At 41.4% G+C, this 25,832-nt stretch overlaps 4 protein-coding genes across 5 annotated transcripts in view; 2 read left to right on the top strand and 2 right to left on the bottom strand.

Moving 5' to 3' along the window:
* LOC117775125 (gap junction alpha-5 protein-like) overlaps positions 1-2,146 on the top strand; it is a 9,609-nt gene extending 7,463 nt beyond the window's left edge. Inside the window, exon 7 of the mRNA XM_034608000.1 lies at positions 897-2,146. Coding sequence (XP_034463891.1) covers positions 897-1,386 — 490 coding nt within the window. The 3' untranslated portion in view covers positions 1,387-2,146. The remainder of the gene's footprint in view (positions 1-896) is intronic.
* Positions 2,147-5,232: 3,086 nt separating this feature from the next.
* On the bottom strand, positions 5,233-9,146 carry LOC117775126 (cytochrome c). Its single transcript, XM_034608001.1, has 3 exons — positions 9,003-9,146; positions 7,342-7,516; positions 5,233-6,401 (listed from the first exon to the last, which is right to left on the bottom strand). Exons 2-3 carry the CDS (start codon positions 7,508-7,510, stop codon positions 6,256-6,258), a joined length of 315 nt encoding a protein of 104 aa, XP_034463892.1. The 5' UTR covers positions 7,511-7,516; positions 9,003-9,146; the 3' UTR covers positions 5,233-6,255.
* Positions 9,147-10,900: 1,754 nt separating this feature from the next.
* rbm45 (RNA binding motif protein 45) lies at positions 10,901-17,727 on the top strand. 2 transcript variants are annotated; one of them, XM_034607998.1, is made up of 11 exons: positions 10,901-11,226; positions 12,051-12,173; positions 12,562-12,688; positions 12,820-12,945; positions 13,990-14,160; positions 14,369-14,498; positions 14,939-15,032; positions 15,570-15,727; positions 16,311-16,386; positions 16,522-16,660; positions 17,177-17,702. In XM_034607998.1, exons 1-10 carry the CDS (start codon positions 10,951-10,953, stop codon positions 16,636-16,638), a joined length of 1,398 nt encoding a protein of 465 aa, XP_034463889.1. In that variant the 5' UTR covers positions 10,901-10,950; the 3' UTR covers positions 16,639-16,660; positions 17,177-17,702. The 2 variants fall into 2 exon arrangements, with proteins under 2 accessions (XP_034463889.1, XP_034463888.1); XM_034607997.1 differs by having other exon boundaries at positions 10,903-11,226; positions 16,522-17,727.
* An 888-nt stretch (positions 17,728-18,615) lies between these two features.
* Positions 18,616-24,648, bottom strand: zc3h15 (zinc finger CCCH-type containing 15). The gene is made up of 11 exons (XM_034607999.1): positions 24,433-24,648; positions 22,874-22,975; positions 22,567-22,663; positions 22,308-22,460; positions 21,176-21,267; positions 20,912-21,094; positions 20,736-20,816; positions 20,590-20,655; positions 20,376-20,486; positions 19,728-19,863; positions 18,616-19,589 (listed from the first exon to the last, which is right to left on the bottom strand). Exons 1-11 carry the CDS (start codon positions 24,505-24,507, stop codon positions 19,405-19,407), a joined length of 1,281 nt encoding a protein of 426 aa, XP_034463890.1. The 5' UTR covers positions 24,508-24,648; the 3' UTR covers positions 18,616-19,404.
* Positions 24,649-25,832: the final 1,184 nt, after the last annotated feature.

Below are 25,832 nucleotides of genomic sequence, written 5' to 3' on the forward strand. Positions count from 1 at the left end.
TTAGCTCTGGTTCTTGAGCTGGTTCTGGTCAGGAACTGGTTTCAATCAAAACATTGTTAACAAGGACCTTTTCTCAACGTTACACAACTGAGGCAATAGGGAAGTAAACAGTCGCATCAGAGAAATGGATTCAGAAAGAAACACAAAACTATTTCAAATGGTGTCATCTGTTGTCCTGTTGCAGCTCTTTGTGGTTATTATTCTTGTCTTTGTCTCTTTATAGTCATTTTGCATCTGATCTGTTTTTCTTTCTTGTCATCTTGTGTCTTTGTGATCAATTTGCATCCCATGTGTGTGTTTCGTGCCTTTTAACTGAGAGTTTTAACTTTTGTTTCATGCAGGGGCTCTAGCCAGGGGCCCTGGTAGGTTCATCAGCAACAGAAGCATGAAATCAATCTTTGTTTTACTCAACATGAGAAGCACAATTGAATGTGTCTTTACTTTGTAAAGTCAGATAAAATAAATCTGATGATATGATCATGGTTATCTTAGGTTTGGGCTCGAAGACTTAAAACTCCGAACAGAAAGCCTGTGTTACAAACTGGGAGGAGAGACAGGGAAGATCTAATGAACAGATACTGGTAGTGGCATCATGGGAAATGTAGGAACAGTTTGAATCCTGCTAGGGACTTAAAATCAGGATATTCATTTTAACTATTTAGAAATTCTAAATTATTTTAAGTATTTTAGGTTAAAAAATGTAAAACTACAACTATGATGCAGGAAGCCGGATACAACCTGGTCAAACTGAATTCCATCAACTGTTGGAATCAGACTTTTGGGTTCTGCAGGAGCACAGGGAGATTCTAATAACTACACTATGTCGTCCTAACTAAATCTTTATGGTGAACTTGTATCATGTCTTTGAACTAAAAGGCTGAAACTCTGTGTTGTAGGCAGATGTACTACGCGAGGAAGGCCATCACTCCAGCTAAGACCTCTCTGGCCCAACAGCTCTCTCTGTCTCCTCCACCGCCGTCACCCCCTCTTCCAGCCTTCTCCCAGTGTATGATTGGCTCCTCTCACTTCCTGCCGATGCCCTTCCCAACCCATCGCCTGGCCAACCAACAGAACTCAGAGAACATGGCCACGGAGAAGAACAAAATAGCTGCCGCAGTGGAGGAGGTGAACCTGCTCCAGATGAGCTGCTACTCGCCCGGGTGGCAGACGGCGAGTATACCTCAGAGCCAAGATGGAGGGTACCTGAGGGCCGACACTGACTGCTACGGCCCCGGGAGCAGGGACATGAGCTGCCCTCCGACACAGAGCGGCGGACCGGAGGGGCTGCTGCTCTGTTCCAACGGAGGGCTCTGTCAGAAAGACAAACGCAGGTTCAGCAAAGCCAGCGGAACAAGCAGCCGGAGAGCGGACGACCTCTCCGTTTAGAAAACAGCAACAGAAACAGACAAATTCAACTACTCATAAACCAACAGATATATTTTACCCTTTTTAACCTGCTACCATGCTCATCATACTCTAGCTTCTCATCCAAAACAGCTGGAAGAGTCACAACCTTCCTGTTTCACCATGAACATTAATTCTGTCTGTTTGCTTGAAGTTTTTTCTGTTTTATCTCCGCTGACGTTCAAATGAGTGAAACTTCACCCTGAGACTATTGGACCTCGTGCTGCCATTTAAGTCCGAGACAAACCTGAAACCAAACAGAAAACTACAGATGTTTGACCAAAGAAACATTAAGATTGTTTCTAACAATGTGCACAGACTTAGAGAACCTGGACAATCTGAAAATCAACTGGGTGAGATCCTGGATGAAGACTGTGGACAAGATGAGACACTATTCCTCCTTCTTCTTTACTCAAATGTCGTCATTGGGAAACACACAAGTGACTGAATCTGAAGACCTAGGTTTTGAACATGTACATCACACACAGTGTTTGACTTGATCTGCTCATTGTCGGCACCAGCCGAGCCAGACTGGGTCAGACCCGGTCCAACTGAAACCAGATCTCCAGTGTTAAAGAACCACAGAAAACTCTTATGTCAGTAAGTTGGTCATTACAGAAAAGAGAGTTAAACTGGGCTGTAATCACGATGCTCTCAACCTTCAGGTGCTGTGGCTGCCTGATAGTTCACTGAAGCAAACCTGCTCTGCTGCATCATTTACCTGAGAAGAGTCATATGATTCATGAGAAAGGCTTCTTGACACATGTTAATATCTTGAGTTATGTCCTCATTACAATTTAAGTAAAACCTATTAAATGTTTAAAGGATTTTCCAGAGTCATTGCTGATGTTGTAAAGCAAACTGTTATATTTCTTGGCTGTTCTGTTAAATCTGATTGGTTTACTGCTGATGAAACTTAACAATTGAGCCTCAAGACATTGTTTGACCCCTGTGAGCTGGGAAATGACGCAGCACCGAGGAACTGGCAGAAATCGGACTGTTGACGGTCAGCGCTGACTAATTTAAAGTTCTCCAGTGAAGCAACAGGAACTCAAGTGACTTTTAACAGCGCTCGCCATCAGAGAAGAGATTTATAACTTTTTACATCATAGTATTATCATTTTTCAGCCCCACTGGATCAGTGGATATGAATATGAATCACACAAACTATAATATTCGTTCAGTTTTTAAGAGATGTTCAAATTCCGAGTGTATGTGCGACGTTGTTTTGTGACAGTTCTGATGATAACAGTGAATTTCTTCTTTACTGTCCTATGGTCATTTCTCATTATGTCACCGAACACATCACTGAAGAACAGGAAACTACAACCTACCGGCTGAAATGTAGGTTTTCTGATTTGTTTTCATGTTGCAATATTTACAAGAACTTTATTACTATGAATCATGACTTCAAATCGTTGGGTATTTCCTATATTGTGGTTTTATATTTATTGTTCTACTCATATAATGAGAATGTGTTTGTGTTTAAAAAGCTTTGCAGATAAAATAATACAAAAAAACTGTGTTTGTTCATTCTGTGTCTGAAATGATGTAAACACACAGGCAGCTTCATAAAAATAGAAATGCAGATAGATAGACAGATAGATAGATAGATAGATAGATAGATAGATAGATAGATAGATAGATAGATAGATAGATAGATAAACCTCCATGTCCTCCACAAGAAGCGCGTCTGCTTCTGCTGTGTGTTTCAGGGCCAAACCACCTGCTAACTCACGTCCTGTTGTTTTTACAGTCAGGTGGTTCAGTCCAGTGGTTTCCATGGTGACAGGGGACTTCAATGATGGACAGATTGAGAGTAATTGTGGGGAATAATAAAAATAAATCCTCCCACGTTCCCACGGTAAAGTTTTCCCAAATGAGGTCATCTGAAAATATCTGGAATGTTTGGGAACTGAAGCTCTGAAGGATTTTCTATTTTCTTTCTCAGCCACGTTCGGACACCGCACTCATGCACCGCACTCATGTTGTTTGTCTGAAAAAGATGTTTTATTATCATATTGAAGTTACGTGAGACAGGAGGTCAGTGGTGTCATTACAAGTGTTGGACAAGAGGTCAGCTCAGAATAAGTGACATTAAAGATTTAATAATAAAGTGTGCTCTGTGCTGCAGGGGCTGAAAAACAGGATCCATAAAAGTATAAAAACTCAACTATACTGTGGACAGCAGTTCTCTCTTGTGGCCAAATATATTATTGCAATCCTCCAGGATCCAGAAACTACAAAGTATCTATCTATCTATCTATCTATCTATCTATCTATCTATCTATCTATCTATCTATCTATCTATCTATCTTTCTATCTATCTATCTATCTATCTATCTATCTATCTTTCTATCTATCTATCTATCTATCTATCTATCTATCTATCTATCTATCTATCTATCTATCTATCTTTCTATCTATCTATCTATCTATCTATCTATCTATCTATCTATCTATCTATCTATCTATCTATCTATCTTTCTATCTATCTATCTATCTATCTATCTATCCATCTATCTATCTATCTATCTATCTATCTATCTATCTATCTATCTATCTTTCTATCTATCTATCTATCTATCTATCTATCTATCTATCTATCTATCTATCTATCTTTCTATCTATCTATCTATCTATCTATCTATCTTTCTATCTATCTATCTATCTATCTATCTCTCTGTTTATAACTCACAAGGCCTCACACACACACTGACGTCTGTGTTGTCAATACAAACTGTGTCATATGAGTGCACACACACACACACACACACACACCTGTTTATCATTCATGACATGTTTCAGGATCACATGTCGGTTGTATTTATATCTCACGGTTTGCACATGCGCGCGTGTGTTTCTACTTGTCTCTTAAACTTTGGTATTAAACCATCGTTGTGAGGACATTTTGTCGTCACAACATGTATGGACCTGATTCAAGGTCGTAGGGTATTTTGGGGAGGAGGGTTAGGAATGTATTATGTGTCCTCAGAACACCAGAAGGCTAATATGTATGTGTTTCTGGTTATGTCACTTTCTATAAATGTCCCCATGTCATGTAGAGTAAATTCCACGAGTTTCGAGCACAGTCAACCTAATGACCTCGGCTGTGTGCAGCCAGGCAGCCTGTCAGCGTCACATGATTCAGGCCTCAACAGGTCTGTTGACTGGACTTTGATCGAAGGGAAACGTGACAGAGCGCGAGGCCTGAGCTGCCCTCAGCCGCTTCACTTCCTAGAAAGACCTCACGAGCACTGGAGGAGGATTATGTAACGCTGCCACCGTATCACTACACGACCTGAAGCGGCACCCCAGGTGATGAAATCTGCTCCACGTTGACCACGTTCACACACGAGGGCAGAAAGTATCCAGGGCTCTGCAGCGAGCGAGACTCAGTCAGTCCAGTTCTAATCAACTCAAGTCTTTCTAAACTCGAAGCAATGAAGACTGAACAATCGAGCTGATCCAAATAGAAACTGGACCTGGGGAATTTAAATGTGGCTTCTTGAGGGGGTGAGGACTAATAGTGCTATTCTGGTTCTCTAAGAAATCAACAGAAATATTGAAAAACTGCCCAATTTTACAATATTTAAGAACCTAGATCGTCTCTAGACAGATGAAAACATAACCTCCCTCACAGATACTCAGCACTTTGTGTCAGAGTTTCCCCAATAAATACAAATATCTGTTAAAAGATGTAGAGAAATATTAGTGTTATTAACTGAATTTGACAAAAAAAAGGGGCATTTTTACATCAGGTTCTGAATATTACTGTTTAGAATATTTACTCAGGAATTACACAAATAAAAAACACAACCAGTCGTGTTAACATTTCTGAATGTCTGCATTTAATTGATCCTCCATCCATCCTTTCCACAGCCACACAAAATAGCCACCACATGGTAATATAGTGTATGTGCATATACAGTACCTTGCTGTGTGTACACTGATAGGAAGCAACCTCATTAAAATAGTTTACATATTCAGTCTGTCAGGTTACAGTAAAATAAGTTAAAACAATTTCCTTCAGGCCTGTGAAACCAGGTAAATAACAGAATCCTTCCTTCGCTACAGATGTTGACCTATGCAGTTTTTTTCTATAGAATACAGTAGCTGCACAACATTTGTTCGGCACGGTGATTGTATGCCAGCTGATTTCACACAGCAGGTATCTCAGAACGGCGGGGGGGTGGGGGGGGGTTTAAAGAAATCAATATACACAGCATTCACATTCTACAATTCTTAGCTGGAAAGAGTCAAATCTTTTAGAGGACAAAATGTTGCATCCTAGGAATCTGGGAAGAATTCATGGCAAGTGGGAGTTTCTGACAGCTGAGCTTTAAGGAGAGACGAGACAGAAAGGATAAAATTCACTGTCGGTCATTGTAAAAGGTCTGAAACTCCACCTGCCATGAAACGGGGAGTAGAACAAGTATCAGCACCAGTTTATCAACAGAACCGCAAAATTCCTCTTTATCTCTCTGATGTTAATATTAGATGATTTGCGCTGCTAGCAGAAAGTACCATACACATGTTGTCATGGAAAACAGAATGAGAGACAGATCAGGCCGACCTATCTTAGCTAGCAAATTTAAATAACGCGATTAGTTTTAAGTTAAGCATCGATTCACACAGAAAATAAAACAACGAACAAGTTTTATGTTTAGTCACTTGAACAACTGCTGTGAATTCACTGGCTAACAGGACGTCCCACTTCTCTAACTGTACACAACATAAATTAGTTCCGTGCAAATGACAAAACATAAAACCAGTTTTACCATGGGCAAGCCTACAAATGAAGAAAAAGACAATAAAATGGCATTAAATATTCTGGTTTTTGTGACGGGTTCATGACGTCGCAGATTTCAGGTACGCAACGAGGTCCTGGCGCTCTCCCTTCTTCTTGATGCCAGCGAAGATCATTTTGGTTCCTGGAATGTACTTCTTGGGGTTTTCCAGGTACTGCATCAAGGTGTCCTCGCCCCACTCGATACCTGGAGAGAGAACGGATTCATTCAGGGCAACTTAGAGAGATCGGAGCTCCACGTGAGCAGGAAACAGAAATCAGGAGTCGAAGTTCAACCAATTGGAACTTTTAAAGTACAAACTGATAATGTTAGTGATGAAATTAAAAGTCAAGCGATCTATGAACAGAAATTTAAAACAACAATGTTGGTAACTGAATAAGTATTTAACATTTAGCATCTAACATGACAAACATTTAGTCGATTCAGCTTCTCATAGCCGAGTTCTTTTACCCATTTTATTATAATTATAAACTGAATATCTTCTGGTTCTCAAACTATTATTTTTGTTTTATAAAGAAACCTTAGTGAAAGACAATAAACTGTCTTATTGATTATAAGTTGCAAACCTTAAGTGTAATGTATGTGATTATTATTCATTATTTCAATAGAATTTATCAGTTATTTAAAAACATAATCTCTAATTAAGATATTTATGAATGCTTAAAACTAATTGTTATGTCAAGAGCTGCAACTAATGATTGTTTTCATTTTCAATTACTCCGCCAATTATCATCTTGATTCATCAATTTTATCAAAAATAACAAAAACTTGTTATATAAGGTAAAATCTTCAAACGTCTAAAACAGTTCACTATCATGCGTCATATCTGAGTCGCTACAAACAACAAAGTCAAATGTGCTTAAAAAAAGACTAAATTATAGATGATCGATTAACAGTTAATAAAACACTGACTGATGAATCATCTACTTGATGCAGCTGATTGAACCAATTCTACTTTGCGCTAAATTCATTCCATAAACTTTTTTAGAGATGTTCCACAGTTTGGAGTTTTCATTGTTTCGCAGCCAATTAAAGAAATCTTCTTAAGTGAACTTCAGACAAGGCCGTCCTCCTCTTCACTCAATCAGTTTTCCAGCAGAGAAGTGGGTTATTCGTGTGAACTGACCTTTACTCTTGTTGGCATCTGTGTACGAGTAGCCCTCTGCCTGGCCGGTCTTGCGTCCGAACAGACCCCAGAGGTTGGGGCCCACCTTGTGCTTGCCCCCGTTCTCTACTGTGTGGCACTGGGCACACTTCTGGACAAAAGCCTTCTTTCCCTTGGCAATGTCTCCCATCGTCAGCTGGATGGAAAACAGAAAGAAGAAGAAGAAAACATTTAAAAAGCAGAAATGACAAGAGATGTGAATCTAGATCCATCCGTACAACTGTGGGTCTGCTATTCATAGAGCCCGGATGAGGCAGGAAGCTCATCCACTGCTGCAGTTTGACCGAGGCCGAGCTGTGAAGGGCGTTTGAGGTGAAGACTTTATCTGCACCTGTACTTCGACTCTCTTTACTTTCGAACAATCCTGACTTTGACCTTTGAGCTGGCTGGCTTCAAGCAGAGGTCGTTCCAGGGAAAAGGACTACTCCCTTAAAACACACACGTTAGCATAGCCTCCATTACACCACTGTTATAACAGGGCCTCATTCTTCCCGGCACAAGGAAACATGCTCGAGTGATAACAGATTTAATAAGAGTGATTATATCTAATGAGGAGCTAACACACAAGTTTTAAAAAGGAGTCAGCTGATGTCAGTGTCAGTGATACGGGTGCAACAGTAGAATATGCTCCCCCTGCATATTATGTCCTCACGTATGACTCAACTACTACGTAATTAACCTACACTACGTTAGCTTGTCCTCCACCTACAGGCGTAACATTATATAAAGAGAAGACAGAGAAAGGTGTCGTTCGGTAGTTTAGATGGGTACAAATTACGTAAGGGAAGGGGGGGGGGGTTCCATTTTTAGCAGGGGTACAAGTTTTGGCGCAACACCACCGGTGTCCTCCGTCCTCACGCGACCTCTCCCCGCGGCAGGAAGAGACGTGACGGGAGGGAAACCCCGCGTCTGGAATCCGTTTACAACACATTTAACCTGGAGAAACTCTGAGTTTAAACAAGTCTTCATTCACAGCTAAGGTAGCCAGGGAGCTAACGGCTAAGATCAGAGCAGGAAACCTGTCGAATCCCCTCGTTCTCTGGGTCAGACTGTTATAACCAAGTGCTTATAATAGAGAGGACAGTTAGCTTAAGTACCACCGGTAGCCCCCCCCCCCCCCCCCCCCTCGTCTTAACATGGCGGGCTGCTCTTCTCCCGAGCACCAAGGACACACACAGCTTCTCTCCTCCACTGACTCAGAGCAGCTTCCACAACCCGCACAGCGGACATTACATTTTGAAACGGTTCCTGTTGGACCCGGCTAACGCGGCTGGGAGCTAGCTTAGACAAAACCCGCTGTTAGCCCGGGGATGTGTCACCCTCCCGCGGGTCAAGGATGCCTCAATGACGGGAGGGGGTGAAGACCGAGGCTGCTTCCCCCGCGTCCTCGAGGACACCGGGGACAGCATCTGATGGAAAGTGTAGACATTGTCCCCGAGAGGAGGAAGAAGAAGGACCGTTATTGCTCGTTTGCTCAAAACGCAACAGGGAGCAACCGAGCCGTTCACCAACATGGCCGTTAGCTTACTGCTGCCGCTGCCGGGTTCCAAGCATCGTTTCCGGGGATAAAACCCCACAAACCCTCGGTCAGCAGCTGGAGAGATGAAAGAGGAGGAACGTACCTTAGAGTTAAAGTGGGTGTCGGTGAACAGCGGCTCCTCGGTGCGGGTCCTCGGTGCGGATCCTCTCTCTCTCCGTGCGTGTGGCGGTCGCAAAGAAGGTCACTGCGCTTATTACGCGTACCGGCACGTGACGTCACCCGCCGGTCACGTGCCCCGCGCACTCTCTCCTCAGCACCGTGACGTAGAGCACGTAGGAAAGCGGGCCGCGTCTCATTTCCGGGAAAGACTCGTCCACTTGTCGTTTGTTTGTATTTAAAGAGCAAATCAATTCACTTCAGGAGATTTAATCCTCAAATACACGTTTCAAAGTTTCAGAGTCCGAATAGTTTGAGACAAGTTGTCAAACTTTGTGTGTCACTGGTTCCTTCCTAGTTCCGAGGGAGAGGAGACGAGGGTGCTAGGGAAGAAGGTGTCAAGTGTGTTTTGGGACGTGTCCCCCCGCATCTCGTCGCATGGCCCCAGCTTCCATTGAGAAGTAAAATCCACCTGCTGAAGTGGCCTTATAAGGACACACGTGAATACCTCAACCTTTTGTTACTGGTATTGTGGAAAAATGTGAATCTATACACAAACTTTATCTTTTTTTATATCTTTATCAATTTATATTTTATTATTTATATATATTTCACAGAGTTTGGAGATAGAAGAGCATAGAAGAGAAAGCTTTATTGTCATTGTGCAGGATACAATGAGACAGACAGTGCTCCACCAGTTTAGTGCATTAAAAATTTATAAAAACTAAAAACCACCAAACACATTTATTCATCAGCAGCCACACCACGCAAATAAATATTAATGAACCTAAACTATCCCCATGGTCTCTATTTGGTTATAGGTGCTTTAATGCGGTGGTGGAAATCATTTCTGAGGAATTATTAATATTTATAGGTCCAGTACCCTCATAACAGACAAGTCACAAGGTTGTGATGATAAATGTCCTCACCTGAACTGTGAAACTTGAACCTTCCTAATAACGGTGGCTAATAACAGTCACACTGTGCATACGTCAAATGTACATGCTTGTCATCTATATAGCACATATCTTTTTTCTAGTGTGATATTTTTTCCTTGTTGGATATTTATATATTTTTGTATTTATGTGTTTATTTATTTATAAGGGTGGATTCAGGTAATCTTTTACATTGGGTAATGTGCGACACCTAAACTTATAATATGTTGATCCAATCTCTAAAACAAATATCAGAATAGGTCCCAGAAGATGATAATTGCCCAAAATTTCCCAGATTACCACAATTCACCCGATATGTTGTGTTTATGCCCAAACATACCACAGCAAATTCCTTGTACATGTTTATCTACTTGACAATAAACCCAGATACGTATTATTTACTGCTGATTATTATTTTCGTATATGTTTATTGATGAAGACTAAAATCAGCCCATCAGATAAATTAATTAAAAAAAATATTTGATTTATTGTTTGATTTATTCAGAGACATATCAGTGCTTATGTGTTACTTTTATTTTACACAATAAACAATGCAGAAAAGATGTGTATTTATATCCACAAACAAATTATTTTCTTAATTCAAGTCCTATATATTCGGTTGAATGTGTATTTTATTTATAGTTATTTATAATAAAGTTAAACTGTTAAACATCCAACCTCAATAACATGTCTTTGCTCTATATGTATTTTCTCTGAAGCGTCCTTGTGCATTGTGTCCTCCCAGACACTAGATGGCAGTAAACCTTCCCTCTCGTTGCAGTTTTTCACCTCTAACTATTGAATATGTTTACTTGTTACCAATCATCAGAGATATAAATGAATAAAAATAATAATTCAATAATTTAAATCCGCTTTGGGTTTTGTTTCCTGTTTGCTTCTGAAAACAAAGTTAGTCATTGAAAACCGGTAACCGGAAATCCGGTTGAAGGCAGCACCAACAACAGCCGCTGCCTCACAGATCTCACAGAGGAAGCAAACATGGAGGAGTACCCGACCAAGCAGCCCACCGAGAACCTGGACGACCCCCCCAACAGCCGCCTGTTCGTGGTCACCAGCCGCTCCATCACCGAGGATGCGCTGCGGGACGCGTTCTCCGTGTTCGGGGACATCCAGGGGGTCTGGGTCGTGAAGGACAAGCAGACCAAGGAGTCCAAGGGAATCTGCTACGTCAAGTTCTCCAAGTCCTCGCAGGCCTGTCTGGCCATGGAGGAGATGCACGGGAAGCAGCTGGCGGAGTCGTCGAAGCCCGTCAAGGTAGCGGACACCGTGACCCGGCACACGTGGGGGGGTTGAGGCAGTTCGATGCTAATGCTTTTTAATTGTCCGTTAAAACCAATGGAGGGTAACGCGTTGTGCTTGCTAGCATGCTAGGCTAGCTACACTGGGGAGAGGAAGCTGTGTCTGAAGTGTGAGTTCACTCCTGATTCCAGATGTTGATAGTTCACATTACATCTACTGATGTTGAAGATTAAGTTTGTGTGAAGGTTTAATTTAGATTCTGGTGAAAACTGCGTGAACTTGAAACTGTGTCCCAGTGTTTCAAGTTCATCCAGTGAACCCCTGAAACCTCAGGTAGTCCCAGAGAACAAAAGCTCGGGAACGTGGATTATCTTGATGAACCAGAAGAGGAGAGTCATGTTTGTGTTTCCATCACCGCAGATTAATTTTTATTATCTTCCATTGTCTTGTATTGTCTGAGTCTCCGTAACAACCGACACAAACATTAAGGCCAAGAGAGAAGGAGAGGTTGTTTGTTCAATCATTATTTCCTAGCACCTAGCAAACAAGGTGTGCCTTACAAAGTCCATGGATGAAATGAATGAATACAAATAAAAGGTATTCAGTTCAATTTAAGGCGTCAAATCGTAACATATTCAAGTCAAGACCTTAAAATTTATAGATAAAATCAACAGTCCCACTGTTTTTCATGTTTTAAATGTTGGAAATCCAAGTTGGATAACAAGTAAAGCATGTAATCTTTAATTTATGGTTGTCTCACTGTAAATTTGTCTTTTTTTTTTAAAAGTTGTAACCAAATATCTGTACCCATTGTGTTCCTTCTCTTTGCGGTCACGTAGGTATTCATTGCCCAGTCACGGTCGTCAACAAGACACAGAGACGTTGAGGATGAAGAGCTGACCCGGATCTTCGTCATGATCCCTAAAAGCTTCTCAGAGGAGGACCTCAAAGACACATTCAAGGTAACGACAACTCCCTCTCACATACTTGTTCTGTGCCTCATCGCCGTCATTAGCTGTTTTCAGGAACTAAAGGAAATGATTTCCACAGTTTGTCTTTCACATATGGTTGTACACGTCAGACCTGTTCCCAACAACAGGAACATTTCTAGAACATTAAGTTACAGCAACTGACTCAGATGAGCTGATTAAGATGACTGTGTTGTTACACCAGGAATAATAGGCCGACAGATTTAAGATTATATTGGTGGTATATGCCGTAGCTTCAATACATTATTCCATATATATCTCTTATGTTGATGTGTGTAGATCAAACTAAATTTAAATCATAGGCTCTTTGAAACTCAGAGTCAGGCTTAGGCTATAACTGCCACCTCTGTTTCTCTTTCAGGAATATGGTGATATTGAGTATTGTGTGATCATCAAGAACAAGTTCACGGGGGAAAGTAAAGGTTTGGGCTACGTGAGATACTACAAACCCTCCCAGGCTGCACATGCCATAGAGAACTGTGACAAAGGTACGACTCTTACCTGAACTTCTAAGATACATTAACCATAATGTTGACTGTGTTTCCAGGTGTGATCTTCCCTCTGTATTTAAAACTCCACTGGTCATTGTTGTTTCTCATTACTGTGATGATGTCATTAGCTTACAGGGCGATCCTGGCTGAACCTCGCACCAAGGCTACATCGTCAGAGGATTACAGTGGGGGATCCAACAGAGGGGAGTACATGGGCGGTAATGACACCATGAACCAGTACGCCCCCCCAATGGGTAGGAACACTTTCTTTGCTTCTTAAATCAGTGCTTTTTCTGTCATATTTGTATTTAGGGTTTTTCAAGCCTGTGATCAGATTCAGTCAAAGTTCTACAGACTTTGCAGTCGTCTTGTCAACAGGACCAGGCTCCTATTTAAATGAATGGGCAGGAACTTGTGACTGTAACACAGCACTGACACTCAAATCTGATTTAAAGAAGTTCAGTGCAGCATCATGATTGGTTCAATGTGTTTCCTGGTTCGGATCTTGTAAAGCAGATAATTGGCTCATTGAGGGGAGGGGCGGGATATGTGTCACACAACCGCCATCTTTGGTGTTACAGACTTGTCTTTTCTGAATTCTTTAAGTGGTTGGTCTCTTTTTTTTTTTTTACCACATCTCTGGTTTAGTCTTTCCCAAATGAGACACAATACTGAATCCTGTAATATGTGTGAACTGTGTATCAGAATTATTAGAAATCAAGGTCTGTTACAAAGATTTCCGCCAATCCAGGACGAGGGGGGTTTCCAATGCTATCCAACCATTTTACAAGCATTTCAGACAGAGACACTGACTCATTTAGTCGTGTAATGTCTTTGTGCGCATGTCCCTGTTTTCCTGCCGGTGGTTTCACACTATTCCTCTGATCTGTAGGTGGCAGCAAAGCACCAGGTTACATATTAAACTGTAAATTGGTTTAAGACACTAAAACATCAGCTAAAATATGAAAAACAAAAGACATGTCTGCCACAGTGACAGTATGGGTGGTTTATGGAGGCCATCGTAGCTCAATGTGCCGGAGTTTGTAGATGATTCATTAGTCGGCGATGTACCATTTACACAACACCTGATTAAAACCCACTGACATTCACGCACTGTCATTAAAAGAGGAAAAAGACCAGTAAAGAAAGGAGGGTGAAGTGTGTGGAGGGCGGCAGGAACATTGTTTCATTAGATGTTTTCCAGCTTTCGTAGTTCTTTATTTATCATTCAAACCAGTGTTGTAGTTGGAGCTGTCGGATTTTGTAAGTGTGTTAGGTTAATGTTTGTCCCTCTACAGGTGACCCTGGGAACTACCAGGCCATGGACTTCCGCTCCGGTGACTTCACGCGGAGTCTGATGATTTCAACGCGGGCAGCGATCACTCAGGAGCAGATCTTTGCAGTGTTTGACATCATCCCTGGTATGGAGTACTGCGAGCTACAGAGAGACTCTTACGGAATGAGCAAAGGTTAGTGATCTAATACTGCTTAAGGGATTTTAAAATAAACCTAATGTGTCTTTAATGTTGTGTTTGTGAACTGCTTGATCAGCCTGATGTCTGTGATTAACTGCTACTGTCAGAACATGAGTCGAATCCTTGTTAAATACAAGTTCATACATTAATTTCTTGATTTTAATTTGAAACTCATGTGTTTGTGTTTGTTCGCGTCTCTCAGGTCACGCACTGATTCGTTACAGTAACTTGGGATCAGCAATTTATGCCAAAGAGAAGCTGAATGGATTTGAATATCCACCTGGAAACAGACTGGTCGTAAATTTCGTCGACGATGGAGAGGACCGCAGCAGGTACAGATACACACGCACATACACACGTATGTACTAAACACACACACAAGGACCAGCGGTTAATGGAGGCATGAAGCAGAAGTGCCCTTTAAAGTTAATATATCCATTAATTAAAGAATTGGGACCAAAAATGTCACAGATAATTAACAGCAACATTTTTCATGTTCACCTTCTATTTGTTGTCAAATATTCATCATGGGCGGATGTGACTGTTCCATGTCGGGTGCAGAGATGAAGAAGGAAATTCTCTTTATACAAAAACATTAGTGTCTTGTCCTGTCGTTTTTTATCCGTCTGATTTTCGTCTTAATAGCACAAATAAAGTTCTTATTTGTTAGTTCTCCAAAGACTGAAAATGACCATAAAAACAAACAATCTTTGAGCTGCAAAATGTGGACACATAGTGAAACAGCGTGTGTGTTGCTGTGTGGTGTGTGTAGTCCTGTAGGTCGGATGGCGATGCAGTTTGTCGCAGCACAGATGATGTCTTCAGTGTGGAACGGTCCCTCCAACAGTCAAGTGATGAAACCTCCTGTAAGTTCAGCAAATCGATGCCTGACTTACAAACTCGTCTCAGATCGACCTGCTCGTCCTCTTGAGTTATTTTCCCACTTTTTCAATTGTCATTTGCGTCGTCTTTGCGTAAGATTAACACTCGCAGACTCCTCTAAAAGCTTTTTTTATAGAAGAAAATGAGATTTCTGCTCATTGCTCTTGTATTTCACACATTTAACTTGCACCACAGGAATCAGCAATACAAACTGCCTGTGCAATTTGTTCAATCTGAAAAACATTATATTTTATTTGCTGTGGTTTGAGAGACAAAATCCAAACTTCAGAAAACAGAACCGGTAAACAACAAAGTTAATTACTGTTCTGGGTAATTATTCCTCCAGGCCTCTGACACTTATGACATTTTGCAGGGTAAATAATTAATGGAATAAAGTTGGTAATTGCACACACACACACACACACACACACGCACACACTAACCTTGGATGTTTTATACCATCAGGTATAAAAATGAAAAAATATGAAAGTTGTTGAGTTTTTTTTTCTTCTATCCTCCAGGGTTTCTCCTCCGTCGCTCCAATGTCTCGGGTTCAGACAGACGTCGTCCTCCCCCCGCTGAAGAAGCTCGCTCCACCTGACAGCAAGACCAAGGAGCGCTTGTTTGTCGTGTTCTCCCCCTCCCAGCTGCCTCCAGATGTGCTGGAGGACGTTTTCTGGTCAGTTCATCCTACGTTGTCTGTTAATTTGAACTGTTTGCTGTATCAGTAAAATAACATTTTGTGTATATATATATATATATATATCTATCTATCTATCTATCTATCTATCTATCTATCTATCTATCTATCTATCTATCTATCTATCTATATATATATATATCTATATATATATCTATATATATCTATATATATATCTATCTATCTATCTATCTATCTATCTATCTATCTATCTATCTATCTATCTATCTATCTATCTATCTATCTATCTATCTATCTATCTATCTATCTATCTATCTATCTATCTATCTATCTATCTATCTATCTATCTATCTATCTATCTATCTATCTATCTATATATATATATATATATCACCAAATGGTCAGAATGATGGTCCATTAACCAGAGGGTCACAGGTTCAATCGATCACAACTCGAAAGTACAGTCACTGCACATTTGTCAGGATGAGGGCATCAGGCTAAGTGCTCTTCAATGATGCAGCAGACAATCAGCATTAACAAATGTTCCTGCAGTTCAATTAAATGTTGTTCCTTCCCACTGTGTCTCTGTCTGTCACTACAGTCGCTTTGGTTCCCTGATCGAGGTCCATTTGGTTCCAGGAAGGAAAGTTGGGTACATGAAGTACGCAGAGAAACAGGTGAGAGTCTGGACTGATGTGAAGCTGAAAACAAACCAGAGAAAGAATTTAATGTGTGAACAGCAACAAAGATGGAGGTTTTGTAAAGTTTGTCTCCCTAAATAAATTCTGCCTGTCCCCCCTCTTGTCCGTCAGTGCGCAGACGATGCCCTGGCAGCGCTTCACGGTCGGGTCGTCAACGGAGTGAAGATGAAGGTGATGCTGGCTGATCCTCCCAAAGAGGAGTCGCACAAACGTCCTCGTACCTACTAAGACCTCCTGAGAGAAACGAGCGGTAAGTACCACGTTCACTGCTGCAGGGACCACAATGAATAACAGCACATTCGGTACCAATGTGTTTTTTTTTTTTTTTTATCCTATTTAATGAATCTGGCATTAACGTGTGTTTTGGGTGATGGTTTATGATCAGATAGAGCTCAACCACATGAAAGTACAGATTTAACCTGAGACACATTGAGGACGGAGTGTGAGTCAGGTTTACGTTACTCTATCTTTTTATTCTCTTATCCTGTATTTCCCGTTGCCTCCTTTTTACAATCCTCCATTACAGTGACAAAGCTGGTTAGCCTGTTAGCTTGTTAGCAGGGCTTTTCCTTATCTCTACTTTGATATACTTATCTCTCAGCCCCATTCTTCTTCCATTATAGGCTGTAGATGTTCATTCTTCTCTGTCCACAGACACCTGTTAACACCTGTGAATCACTTTTTACTACCAGTGATGAGACGTCAACAAGTAACTGATGAGTTCTTTCTCTTCCTGTGAATAACACTGAAGCTTCTTGTCCCCTAGGCGACTGTTGTCATGACACTGACACCTGACCCGACCGACCGACCGACATCAAGTCCTCCTCCTGACCACTGACCTGACCTTTGACACCTGTCTGACCTTACTTCTGGTCCGTGACCTTGCTGCGACTCACTGATAGAACAAGTGCACAGGGAGTGTAAACCTCCCCAGTGTGTGAGCAGCAGCATCATTTCCTGTGTGTAGTCGTCTGTCACCAGTGTCCAGATTTTATGCTTCTTTTATTTTAAGTTCATAGTTTTCAGCCACGACTCTGAGTCTTATCAACGCGACTAACTGATGAACAGTAGAACCACAGCAACAGCAGCACGTCTTTTTGAATCCACAGAAGTTTAAAGCAGTTTACTTTGGCAACATTTTCTTTTTGAGAAAAGTTAACGCAGGAATTGTAAAGCTGGATCTAGACAATTTATTTCAGATCAGGTCCTTATTTTTCCTCTGTTGCTGTGACTTGTAATCTCATGTTGAGCAACTGTGTTTCGTAGATTGTCAATTTTCTTTCTGCCTTGATTAAAAATAAAAATTAGTTCCAAACACCTTCCTGTCCGTCTCACCTCTTCTTCTTGAGCCGTCCGATAGATAACTGGACAGTTAACTGTTGTTTTAATAAGATTTTTTTATCATGTGACATATAAAAGTATGAGCTGGACTGTCTAGGATCAGCACAGGGGCAGGTATGAATGTGTCTGTGCTTAATGTTTAATAACTTTCTCATACAGTATTATTGATTCAACATGTTTCATGAAAATGCTTCAATTAAATGGAAATATCAGTGAACATGAATCACGTTGAGAGAAGTTCAAATATCATTTCAGGTCGGTGTCACAATACAATAATCAGGTTTACATATGAAAACTGGTTCAGGTTTTAGTTGCTGTAGTTTTTCCTCCTGTTCATGAGGTGATGCATTTCTTATCAACATTATTTCACTACAGTCTGTCAGTGTAAGATAATGAGGCTTCATCACACTACCTGGGAAACTGAGGGATGTCATAAGACTAATTTTAGAAACAACCTACTTAATTTGATCAAGTCACGTTGCTGATGTCTCCTTAGTTTCAGATAACATAATTTTATTGAGGACACACTTAAGAATAAATCTCACTACTCAAAGTATTTTAATCTTTATAAGTATTTGTTATTTTGAAATCAATGGCACTAAAGCTGAAAAGTTCCCTGCCTTTTATTATTGCTATACGTTCCATGCATATTTTCAAATGTGTTCACGTGATTCATTTCCAACTCGTCACCTAAGCTGAGACCAGTGAAGTAGTGCTGGTTGGTTACTGCTGTTTGAATAATTAGCAGATGGATCAGACTCATCTCTGATTTCATATCAATAAATGCCAGTGTATATATATATATATATATAATTTGTAGTAGTTCTGTTAAAGCATTATCCAAGAGGAGACACAGACACACACTGGATGTACAGTAATCTTTTATTTCTTCAGGAGGCAACTCATGAGAACATTATTTACAAACCAGGAAAGTGATGGGATCTTTTGGTTTATCACATAAATCTGCTCTCAGAAGAAACGGCCGCTCTGTTAGAAGCCGTGTCTGGACTTATCCTTCAAATAAAATTAAAGAGCTGCAACTTCAGCAAAATCAATTAGTGGAAAAAACAATCTTCACTAGTTAGAATGAAAGTGCTTCAACTACAGCTTTTATTTTGGTACGAGAGCAAGTGAAGCTGTGAACAGATTCATTTTAACACGAGCTCTCTTTCAACATCCATCGGTAATGATATTAACTTTATTGAAGATGTTTTGCTCTCAGGTGTGATGCTTTCATTTTGAAACCCTTGTAATGTCTCACTCAGCGAATTAACTATTTATCTGGGATCAGCTTGAGAAGTGCTCGAGGCCTAATTCATCAAAACTAAGTTCGGTTTCAACCGGAGCCAGCGTTGAGCAACAGAATGTGCACAACAGCCCAATTCTCTGATGGTAGGAACGGAGACAGGCGACATTCAGGTGGAGTTGGCCCTGCTGTGAAAATTTGGACCCCCGGTGGACTCTGGTCTGGGAGGCAGAGGGATGAGAAAACGGGGCGGAGACGGGCAGTGACGTCATGATATGATCAGGCTTTATTATCGGAGTCTCTGAAATTTAAAATCATTCAAACATCTGGTCTCTGTTGTGAAGCTCCATGCATCCATCAGTCCGTCCCTTTGACACATAGTCCTTCTCCACCTCACGCGATGCCGCTCAGTCCTCCAGGGCCAGTGTGTTGAGTTCCTCGTCCAGCTCCTCCAGGTCTTCACCCGTGAACAGGTTCTCATCCACCGGTACATCCTCTTCTTCTTCTTCTTCCTCCTCCTCCTCTTCATCCTCCTCTCCTCCTGAAAGACCGTTGGCCTCAGCGCCGCCACAAGCGCCGTTCATCTGCTCCGCTGTAGACGAGCAAAGAAATAGATTAAAGTGTGTTCATCAGAAATACTCATTTTGTAATAAAAGGGAAATTCCTGTATTTTTCAATCTGGGCCGTATGATTATAAATGGAGCTTTCATAATCGGTGCAGTTTTCTTACTGTTGTCATCATCTGTTGGTGCGAGCTTAGTCCGAGAGGTGAAGCGGTCCGTGGCTGCTACGGTAATGCCTGTGTTGTCGACCTCTTGTGGAACAAAACGGGATACGTCTATGTCCTGGTACTCTGTGGTATCAATCTGCAATAAGAAGATAAACAGCAGGTTCAGAAAGGAGAGTGACACAAGAAATCTTAACATCAATCAATCAATGTAAAACCAAACGTGAGCCACAGTTGGCCTGTCGCTGCGTTCCAGAAAACCTGAAAATGTTCCCACGTAAGTGTCTATCTGGTGCTTCATGTTGTTTTTTTAATACAAAACAAATAATCATCCTCTCACACAGAAAACACTGCTCCTGAAAAGCCTGGAGCTCCTTGTCAGCATTCTGGGCTTTCAATGTGTAACACGACACCCTGGCAGCTAGCTTGGCTTGAACAGCTGTTTACAGTCAGTCAGGAAACTGCGAAGTCACTGACATGCTCGAAGAGCGGGTCAGCTGACCAATCAGACGTCAATCACTTGGTTTAACTTACAACACTGTTATATTATTTATATTTTGCACCAACTATATGAGACGATATGAAGTCATACAAAGACAAAATAAAAAAGTATCACTTGAAGAAAGGGAACTGAGTTAATCTCATCATCACCTCTTCCTGATCATCTTCGTCGTCGTCGCTGACGTATCGAGTGTCATCGGCTTCAGCGTCGTCATCGTCAACCAGCTCCGGATGGAACTCGAACACTTCACGTCCACTCACCTACACAAACAGATATCTGGTTAAATCCTCCATTAGTAGATGAAAATGATAAAAATACGTAAACAGGAGTCTTTTAAGAGACACAGATAACAGAGGAACTTACTATGAGTGATTTTCCAGCCTTGAAGTCAGCCTTCTTCTTCTCCATCTCCTCCCTCGCTTTGTCCGCCTGTTGATCAACAATCGTTTAATTGGTCACATTAAGATTCATGATTTAATCCTGAAGACATGATTTCCACGTGTTCCCACCTTGTCCTGCCTTTTCCTCTTCTTCCAGGCCAGGAAAGTCTCCAGGGTGATTCGAGTCACGTTGGGACCCAGAGCTGCTCGCTGCAGGAGGAGAGACGGACGTCAGCATGAGCAGTTTGGAGCAAAACTTGTTTTTCTAATCGTATTTCTGCATCCCTCCCTCCACGCCTCCTTACCTCGTTTTCGACCAGCTCCTCCAACGAAATTTCATCCTCTTTCTCCTCTTTCTTCTTGTCTTTCTTCAGGACGAAGCCGGGCGGCAGGGCATGTCGGTACATACATTCGCCGCCGCCTCCTGGACACGACCAGAACCACCCGTACTTATTGCCCTCTATGGCGTCCAAGAAGAATTTACACACCTGCGGACAACACATTATGTTACATATAAATCTTTCATTTCTTTATTAAATGTTCATTTTCAAGTATTAAACCAGACTCACAATGTGTGTTTTGGACTTTTTCTTCTCAGCTTCTCCGTGTTTTTTGTTGATCACCTCCTCCAGCTTCTTCTCATCCCAGTTATCCATCGTATCTGAGCAGAACACAACAGGAACCATATTAAACACGACCAGTAGAGATCAGCTGCTGAATGTTAAACAGTGTTATCATGTCGTGACCTTTAAAAGCTCAATAATGACATTTCAGCATTTCATTCTGCTGAATATCTGCTGTACATGACTCTGTTGCCGTTACACTGAGGTGTATGGTGTATATATGGTGAAATGACAAAGTTGTTGAATCTTGTTTTCTTTCGTAAATTTGAGTAACGCAGATACAAGGACATCTTTGTAACTTCCAATATAAAAATGTTTGTGGCTTCCTGTTGTGAAGTTTATATATTTAACACTGCAGTCGTGCTGCTTGGTGCAGAAGCTGTTTCTAGTAATTTAATACTCAATGTTTGTGGAGTCTCTGCTCAGCGGGGGGTAAGTTGGATGAGCAGCAGGGTGATACTGAATTTTAAATGGCTTTTAAAGTACAAAGTGTTGAAAAATTATCTTCCTTGTTCTCTCGTTTTACTAAAGACGAACAAATCAAGTCAACTGACAAACTGGTTTTAATTAGAAATGAATAGGAAAAAAAGAAACCGAGCCAGCAGGAAACAGGCTTATGTTTGATACCGTCTCCGCCCCAGGTTACGTTTTCAGCCCTTTCAGTTGACACCAAATCTTCTCAACTGATTTCCACGAAACTTGGAAGGATGGGACGCAGGCCAAGAAAGAATTTTTTATTGCTTTCTTTGACATTATGAGATGGGGGAGTTTTGACATTTCGACCAATTTCCCAGGGACTAATTCATGGATCTTAATTTGAAAAAGAAGACACATTTAAGGGACTGATATCTACGAGTGAATGCGAGGGGCCCTGGCCGGGGTTCACTCTCTACTGAGTGACATTCGAGTTGTAAAATTAAATGCCATCAATTCTTAAAACTGTCAGAGGGATGAATTTTTCATTTCAGCCACTTACAGACACAAAAAGTCATGATGCTGATATGTGGACAGAGTTCGGCTCTGGCATAACAACACACGGTACAGTTGTATGATGGTGTCACAGACACTGGGCACTAACCTTTCTCCAGTTCTTCATCTCTTTCATCCACATAGAGACTTCTCTTCTCACATTTCCTCTCCATCGACAGGTCGTGGCTGAACTTGCATTTGTCCCCTTTAGTGCACTGACCCTGCTTAAAGAACGCACACAGCACCGACTTTGGGTCCACGCCTGCAGAGAAGAGGGGATATTTTGTGAATAAAGACACGATGAAGAGCAAACACAATGTGGGATTAGTTAACAAGTGACTGTTGTGTCACAGCCGTGTGTTTGTTACCTTTGGCGACTTTCTGGGCAGTGACTACGGGTTTAAACAGCTCGTTGAGTTCGTCCAAATCTTTCTTCTTATCGGCTTTCTTGGTGGTTCCATCCGCCTGGGCCATCACACACAGACACACACACACGTTAAATGAGGGATATATATTGTTGGGTACAGAGAGCAGAACGTACAACAACAAACCAGGGGACTGAAAACTCATTACAATCTAGTCGACCAGACAAAGAGAGGAAAAGTAATGTGGTGATAGTGTTTGATGTGGGGAAACAGTCGGGGGGTATGAAGGGATGGATGGAGTTGCTCTGACCTGTTTTGCAGATGGTACTCCTTGTTTCACTTGATGAGTAACGTTCTTGATGAACTTCTGCTGTTTGGCCCCTTTCTTGTTCTTCAAGCCAAACGTCTTGTCCTAGGAAAACAACAACAACAGGTCAATTAATTATCAGTTTCATAACTTTACCAACAGACGAACAAGGACCAGTTCCCTGCATTACATCAAGCAAACACGAAGGACGAGGGGAAATGCATTTATAGCAGCACAGAGCTCGGAGGCCTCCACATAGTCAGAGTGAACCTGTACATTATAACTTTAAGGGAAATATTGACCTTCATTATAAAACAGTGCTTCTACATTACACCATTAGATCCTAAAGACAGGCTGCATCAAACCTTTGACACGATCACAACCCTGTGATGTTTTTATAAACAACTCCCATCACCACACAGTCTGACAAGCATCCAAATTTAAACCACAGTCTCAACATAGACATTAAACGTGCTACAAGAAAAAAAAACCCGGTGCAATGAAGGAATTTACAGCTGTAGCACCAGTGTGATACAGTTGTGTGTGTTTGACACACAGCTCCTGGTGTGTGTGGACTGTGATGTGCGTGTGCGTGTGCGTGTGGTGGACAGATGATGCAATGTTTCTATTCTACGTGGTAGTTTGTCTCTCCTAAAAACCACATCTGCACCAAATCTTGTTTGTTTACTGGAGCTACAACTTTCATGTCCCACTGATTTAATATAGTAACTCTATGGGGAGAATATCCACCGGGTTAATACACATCTGTAAACAGCAGTTCACCAAAAGTTATAATAAACTGTTTTCCTGTTGATTTTCTCCTTTATACTCACTAGTTAATAATATTTACAGACTATTATCTCCATTATCCAGTGAACCATGTAGTTATATTGAGTTAAAACCCCATTCTAAGACTAAATAAAGTACAATCAGAGCCTGTAGAGAGCTGACAGGTCTGTGGGGTCACACTGACACAAGGATCAGAGTCTTTCATGATGACCTGATGATCCCTGACGAGGGTTAAACTCTGGAAACTTTTCTAAACACTTAACTTTTCACATCATTGTCAACTCGCCGCTGGAAACTAATTCCCTCATGTGTCCCGAGGGCCGGTGGGAACCAGGCCCCGGCTCCTCTCGCCTCAGCTCCATTAAACACACGTTAAACGACCCGGTTCATTACAGTAAACAAGAAACAGATATGTGAAGATACTGGTTCCGAGTCCAGCTGCAGACTTTAAGGCTCATTAGCTCCACGGAGATAAGAGCCTGTGCGGCGGCTCGGCCCTGTTAGCAGCTCGGCCTCCTGACAGCTGCTAGCGCCCTTAATGTGAACTTACAGTGATTTAAACTTCTTCCAAGAGGAAACTGGGTTGATATAAAAAGTTTAAAAACACTGACAGCCGCTCAGAAACCATCTTAACTTCGCGGTTCGCTCGCGAGGACTCGTGTTAGCTTCGGTTAGCTTCGGTCAGAGAGCGGTGAGCTAGCAGCCCGGCTAGCTGCCCGGCTAGCTTCCCGGCTAGCCCCGACATGCTAACACTCGTGTACTTTTCTTTCTACCTCAATGATCTTCTCCTTCTTCTTCTCCTGGGTCTTCTTGTTTCCCCCGACAGGGACGGGCTTCTTCGGGGGCATCTTGGCTCCGGTTCACCTGCGTTCAACCAGCGATGTTAATTCCAACGTGCAGTTTGCTGAAGGGACGTCGCCTCCACATTTAGCACGTTTAGCCAGATGTTGCTACCAAACCTCCGCGGAGCAGCTCCACACATGTGAGCCGGGGACGTCCGGTGACGGCATCGCGTTCACCGAGGGGCACGACGGGTAGTGTAGTCCGTTCTGGGGCCTTCTGCAAAACATACACATGCACAAGTTGTAATTAGTTTTTTCATGGAGCCTCATTTCATATTCAGATTCTGATTTAGATTCAAATCAGATTTAGGTTCAGATTCAGGTTTAGATTTAGATTCAGATTCAGGTTTAGATTCATATTCATATTCATATTCAGATCAGATCAGATCAGATTCAGATTTAGATCAGATCAGATCAGATAGGATTCAGATTCACATTCACATTCACATACATACACATTCAGATATAGATTCACATTCAGATCAGATACACACAAACAACATCCAATAAGATACGTGTCAAAAAGCACAGGTCAACAAACAAACAGAAATCAGTGAAAGACATCAAGATAAAGATTAAAGAGGCAAAAATATATAGCTCATTACATTTAGTTAATTTAAAATAACTAAAACCAATTAAAAGTATCCACAATCAGAATCAAGAAATTAACAGCAGCTTTGTACAAATGTGTTTTAAGGAGTGTTTTTAATATGGGCGACAGATTCAAAGTGCCTGATCTCCTCAGGCATTCCAACGTCTCAGGGATCTGAAGGAAACAGCACAGTCACCTTCGGGCTTCAGCTCAGACTTAGGGACAGATAACAGAGATTTCCCCCGAGGATCTCAGGCAGCGGGTTTGGTCATAGAGGGAGAACAGCTCAGAGAGAAGGGGGGGGTGCTAAACCAGACAGGGACTAGACAGTGATCGGAAATATATAAAAAATCAAGTAAGTCATTTTATTGCAATATTAAGTAATTATTTTGAGATCTGAAGTCGTTTATTTTGATATGTTAAGTCATTATTTGAGTTACTAAGCCCCCCCCCCTTCCTCCACCCCTGCTCCTGTCCTTTATTTGCTTTATTTTATTCTATTTTTATTTAGTTTTAATGTCAAAGATGGAGCCTTGGGAAATCAAGACACCATTGTTATTACTGCGAGAGAGGTTGTACAATATATAAGATAACACAGATAAACATTAATAAGCCAAAAACCTATGTAAGGGGAAAAAATATATATATATATATATTTATAAGGATGATATCAGATGAATTGTTATATCACAGAATGATGCTCAGGGTTATAGTGATATAATATCACACGTTTTTTATT

This window comes from Hippoglossus hippoglossus, chromosome 15 (genome assembly GCF_009819705.1).
Source record: "Hippoglossus hippoglossus isolate fHipHip1 chromosome 15, fHipHip1.pri, whole genome shotgun sequence".
Classification (NCBI taxonomy): Eukaryota; Metazoa; Chordata; class Actinopteri; order Pleuronectiformes; family Pleuronectidae; genus Hippoglossus; species Hippoglossus hippoglossus.

Bases quoted from the DNA above. Each gene is read 5' to 3' on its own strand.
- LOC117775126 (XM_034608001.1), bottom strand. From the start codon at position 7,510: ATGGGAGACATTGCCAAGGGAAAGAAGGCTTTTGTCCAGAAGTGTGCC. The intron at 6,402-7,341 runs GTCAGTTCACAC...TTCTCTCTCCAG, and splicing joins AGATGCCAACAAGAGTAAAG to GTATCGAGTGGGGCGAGGAC.
- rbm45 (XM_034607998.1), top strand. From the start codon at position 10,951: ATGGAGGAGTACCCGACCAAGCAGCCCACCGAGAACCTGGACGACCCC. The intron at 12,174-12,561 runs GTAACGACAACT...TTTCTCTTTCAG, and splicing joins ACCTCAAAGACACATTCAAG to GAATATGGTGATATTGAGTA. The intron at 12,946-13,989 runs GTAGGAACACTT...GTCCCTCTACAG, and splicing joins CCAGTACGCCCCCCCAATGG to GTGACCCTGGGAACTACCAG.
- zc3h15 (XM_034607999.1), bottom strand. From the start codon at position 24,507: ATGCCCCCGAAGAAGCCCGTCCCTGTCGGGGGAAACAAGAAGACCCAG. The intron at 22,664-22,873 runs GTCAGAGCAACT...GTGATGGCCCAG, and splicing joins GAGTACCATCTGCAAAACAG to GCGGATGGAACCACCAAGAA. The intron at 21,095-21,175 runs GTGAGTCTGGTT...TGTTGTCCGCAG, and splicing joins AAAAGTCCAAAACACACATT to GTGTGTAAATTCTTCTTGGA.